Source organism: Colias eurytheme, chromosome 17 (assembly GCF_061535395.1).
Source record: "Colias eurytheme isolate Ceu_HAF_F1 chromosome 17, ilColEury1 Martin Lab GWU primary, whole genome shotgun sequence".
NCBI classification, from domain to species: domain Eukaryota; kingdom Metazoa; phylum Arthropoda; class Insecta; order Lepidoptera; family Pieridae; genus Colias; species Colias eurytheme.
In genome coordinates this window covers 10,678,649-10,683,225 of record NC_142996.1, presented here as the reverse complement: position 1 = coordinate 10,683,225, position 4,577 = coordinate 10,678,649, and the positions used below count along the sequence as shown (strand labels likewise).

At 41.0% G+C, this 4,577-nt stretch overlaps 1 protein-coding gene across 1 annotated transcript; it reads left to right on the top strand.

Annotated features, from left to right (window-relative positions):
* The first annotated feature begins 201 nt into the window (after positions 1-201).
* Positions 202-4,106, top strand: LOC149901478 (uncharacterized). The gene is made up of 2 exons (XM_090111773.1): positions 202-432; positions 2,338-4,106. Exons 1-2 carry the CDS (start codon positions 297-299, stop codon positions 2,985-2,987), a joined length of 786 nt encoding a protein of 261 aa, XP_089967899.1. The 5' UTR covers positions 202-296; the 3' UTR covers positions 2,988-4,106.
* Positions 4,107-4,577: the final 471 nt, after the last annotated feature.

Below are 4,577 nucleotides of genomic sequence, written 5' to 3'. Positions count from 1 at the left end.
ATCAATAAAAATGAATACAAATCAATACTGTTGTTTTTATTTAAAAGCTGAGCTGCTAAATGTAATTAAAAGCAATTTATGTTGTGTAACAATAATATTATAATGTAATGATTTAGTAGAGGAGCGCGGCGTGGTTGCGCGGCGGGCGCGGCGGCGGCGGTCGGCGGCGCGGGCCGTGCGGGTCGGGGCGCCGCTCGGGCCCGCGCGGCCCGGCAACGCCGCGCAGTCCGCGCCCGGAGCCCGCGCTCACCGCTCACCGCTCACCGGCCGCCAGCGACGCCACCGCACCGCTAGCCATGGAGATGGAGCACTTCATCGAGACCGTGCGCAAGTACCCGTGCCTGTGGAACACCACGGCCATCGAGTACCGCGACCAGGAGCTGAAGGACGCCGCGTGGACGGAGGTGATGAAGGAGACCGACTTGTCGTCAGGTAAGCGTCGCGTCGCCGGCTGGCCGCGCGGCCGGGCGCCCGCCCCGCCCCGCGCCCCGCGCCCCGCTCCTCACTCCGCGTGCCCCACCCGCCCCGCGCCTCTCACCGCACCCGCCGTCGCCCGCGCTCGGGGCCCGGCGCGCGGCGGCGACCACACTCAATACGTAACTTATTATTCCATAATCTATACCGGTAACGGAAATGCGAACAATATCATGTTGCATAGTTTTATGATTGCTCGAATTTAATTGTTTGTGTTTTTTAATAAATATTTTTTGCACACTATTCACCGGACGTAGATTATACCATTTTTATACCATTTTCTATTAGTTTACGATACTTACAGAAATAGAAATAACTTCCTTTATTTCAAAAAATATTTGTACCTACATGAGATATTAGGTACGTGAATGGATAATAAATAATAGATATTAAGTAATTAACAATAATAATTAAGTAATATAGAAATCGAATTTTGCCAAAACAAACCATTAACACTATTATTTTACAATTTAACGCATAATTTAAACAAACCGTCAAAATTCAAATTATTAACTGTCATCGAACATGCAACGACCGCAGCTAGCGTGCTCATTGGTCTAAAGTCTAAACCACAGGTCTAAACCATGCTTAAACTTTAAACTAATAATTTAATGTACCTACCAAATTTTTTCGCTCTCGTAAATAAAAACTGTAGATTTCCTCCGTACATCTGTTTCCCTAACCCTACGTGGTGCTACGGCACGCCGCACGGACCGCGAGATTTTTTTTTAATTTAAGAGATTAGATAAGGATTTTTTATTAGAGAGATCATAATTTAACGGGTATAAAAACGAACAAATTGTGTAATTGTCATTTTAACCGATTTCATTTGATGGCATTTATCCAATAAAACGAATTTCTACTATGAAATTTTTATTAGATGCGAGTTGCGACTTGCGACATATCACATAACTAATTACATACGGTACTCGACGTATGAGTTATCACTCTGGATACCATATATTTGATATTATATAAATATTTTAAGATTTCATGTTCGGTCTATTTAAGTAGGAAAGTTTAGATTTTTTGTAAAAAATAATTAGGACATACATTTTTAAGTTTTGGCCTAACCTTTAAAAATTTTAGACGAAGTTTATTAATGTCGGATGTTTTCAATACTATCTAGGTACCTAAGTATATACATATTGGTATAGGTAAATTATTATGTACAAATCTTATTTTAAATTGGGTTTAGTGTTTTAAAAACTGTTAATTTTAGTTTTGTTGTGGTTGTTTGTGGTAGAAAACGAGACTGGTTCAAACTCAAAACTCAAACTCAAACATTTATTTATTCAATTAGACTTCTTCAGTCTTCTAGAAGCACTTTTGAAACGTCATTACATATTTTTAACATTTACCATTGATTCGGAAAGCAGTATCTACGGAGAAGAACCGGCAAAAAACTCCATAGTTGCTCTTTTTAATCATGTCAGTTTTACAATTTAATTTTACAAAATACATATGTAACATCATATATTATCGTAATATGCCAAAGAATTACTGTCCTGTGGTTTTTACGCGACAGCCCTCCGGGTTTTTAATTTTTATCGTCCATATATTGCTTAATACTTTAATAGTTAATACTTATGTACTGTAATGTCTGTGATAGGCTCTCTGAACTAATACATTTTTTTATTAATTTTTAAATTTAGAACTACTAAACTCTATTATAGGTTAGCAAAGAGAGCAGGCTCGTTGATTCAATTTATTTGTGTACTACACAAAAGATAATATTATGTAATGTTATTTATTTTAAGTATATTCAAATATGTCAATATTCAACTGATATGCATTATTATTTTTAAAAAATATAAATCATTACTTCAACGGCAAGTAGTAAACGATACGTAACATTTGCAGTGAAAGAAGTGAAGCTGAAGTGGAAGAAGCTGCGCGACAGCTACCGCGACGCGCTGAAGCGGCAGAACGACATGCTGGCCAAGGACCCGCTCAACGCCACCAAGAAGAACTACGCGTGGAAGTACATGGGGCCGATGCAGTTCCTGCAGCCGCACATGAACGCGCGCAAGAAGGCCGCCGACCCGCAGCCGCCCGCGCCCGCCGCCAACGGCGCGTCGCACTCCAGCGACGAGTCCGAGTCCGAGCCGGGCTCCGAGCCCAAGCGCAAGCGCACGTCGCCGGCCGACCGCCAGCCCGCCTACCTGTGCGCGCGCGCCGAGCGGCCCGCCGAGCGGCCCGCCGACCCGCCCGCGCGCTACGAGCGCCAGCGCGACGCGCCCGGCCTGCCCGACCCGCTCGACATCTTCTTCAACAGCATGTGCCAGTCCACCAAGCGCTTCCCGTACCCGACGCAGATCAAGATCAAGAAGGCGCTGTTCAACGCCGTGATCGAGGCGGAGGAGGGGCTGATCGCGGAGCAGCAGAACTACGCGGTGCTGTGGGCGCGCGGCGCGGGCAGCTCGTCCAGCAGCGAGGGGGAGGGGGGCGGGGGCGAGGGGGGCGAGGACGAGGACGAATGCTTGATGAAACCGCTCGCGCTGTTACAATAAATAAATCTATCGTTCGGCGTGAAAATACAATAAGAATAAACAATATTGTGTTGTTGATTTTGTGCTGGTTTACTTCAGATTATTTTCTAAGCACCCGACGTGCGGTTTAATAATTATAATTTCTTAATGCTTAATTGAATTGACAATTTCCTTAATATATTTCATTTGCTCAGAGACAGTAGACGCTCAGATGTCTATGAAGTGTTGGAGTCTCGCTACCAAAGATGTGCAAGTTGTTCAGACGAATGTAACGACAGTATTACAATACAAAAGGGATCGCATATCAGCTCGGAGATCCGGTTTCTCGAAGCTTGCAGCGAGTTTAGTTACGTATTAATAAGACACGTCCAATTTTGAAAGCAGACTATGTAGTTGTAATATGTAAATGTATTGAATAATGTAAGTGTTTGTAGGTAGGCGGTAATCGTTAGTCATTGTTTATAATTTCCATTGTAATTATTGTAATATTGACTGAAAGCGATCGATCGCCCGTACTTTATCATTTATGTATATAGTACCTTATTTAGTTTGTTTACACGCTTATGTCGTGGTATTATTAACGGTTGCGATTACATTATCAAACTGAAATACCTCTAGCTACTCTCTGATTAGCGCTTAGGTATATGAAAACTACATTGTTAGTCGTAAATTGAATAGTGTGAATCAAAATTATCATATGAATAGGTAAAAGAGAAGCAAGGTTGTCCATATTTACATCGTATCAATCATAAAGGATTTGCTATAAGACTCATCAGGGTAATTATAATGTACCACTATGTGTATGAATCACCGCCAAATATCTTAAAGCTACATTTTTTACAAGGGTAGGTAAATAAGTCGAGATAATCGCAGTGTTGGCGTGATATTCCGACAAAAATTCCAAGTTTAATTATAAGCGATATGCAGAGATGAGAAACCTATAGAAGGTCTTCTTCACCTCGTGAGTGTGATCGTCTGTTTGTTTGTGTTGTTGATCGAATCAAAGCTATGAGTGAAATAATTGTAAGACAATTTGACTGAGACTGTTTGTAGGGGTTATGTTGTGAATTGTGATGTTTATACTAAACGATTGTAACGAGATCTCCTGGAGGCAAAATAAATAAAAAACATTAATTAATATGAGTTGGTTTATTTCATTACCATTTTTACATATTTGTATTTTAAAATGATGTGTGCAGTTCAATTTAACTTTTGTGGGAGGGCAGAGAGTATCCATTTCCTACATTTACAGACAATAAAATAAATTAATAAGGAATGTCTTAAATACGAACTGCATCTGCCCCAAGCCCCATGCCCCGATGACACGGGTCTCCAGTCTCCACTGAGCATTACAACCCTCTTATCTAAACGTCTATACTTCGTTACAATCCCATTATTTTGAAGAGCGAAGGGTGGCTCACATGTGCCAAATGCTGAAAATAATAACATTCGTTTTTTAGTGAATAGAAAATTATCATAATTTGTAAACATTTTTGTGATATCTAATTCGGGTTTAGTTTTACATTTTGCTCAAATGGATAAAAATTTATAAAGAGAGTCTAAAATCAAAATAATATGCTCTACACGCTCTACAACATTGCTTTGCTATTT

What these genes read in the sequence shown, in the direction of transcription:
- LOC149901478 (XM_090111773.1), top strand. Translation starts at nt 297, where the DNA reads ATGGAGATGGAGCACTTCATCGAGACCGTGCGCAAGTACCCGTGCCTG. An exon ending in GGAGACCGACTTGTCGTCAG is followed by an intron (nt 433 to 2,337) that starts GTAAGCGTCGCG and finishes TAACATTTGCAG; the next exon opens with TGAAAGAAGTGAAGCTGAAG.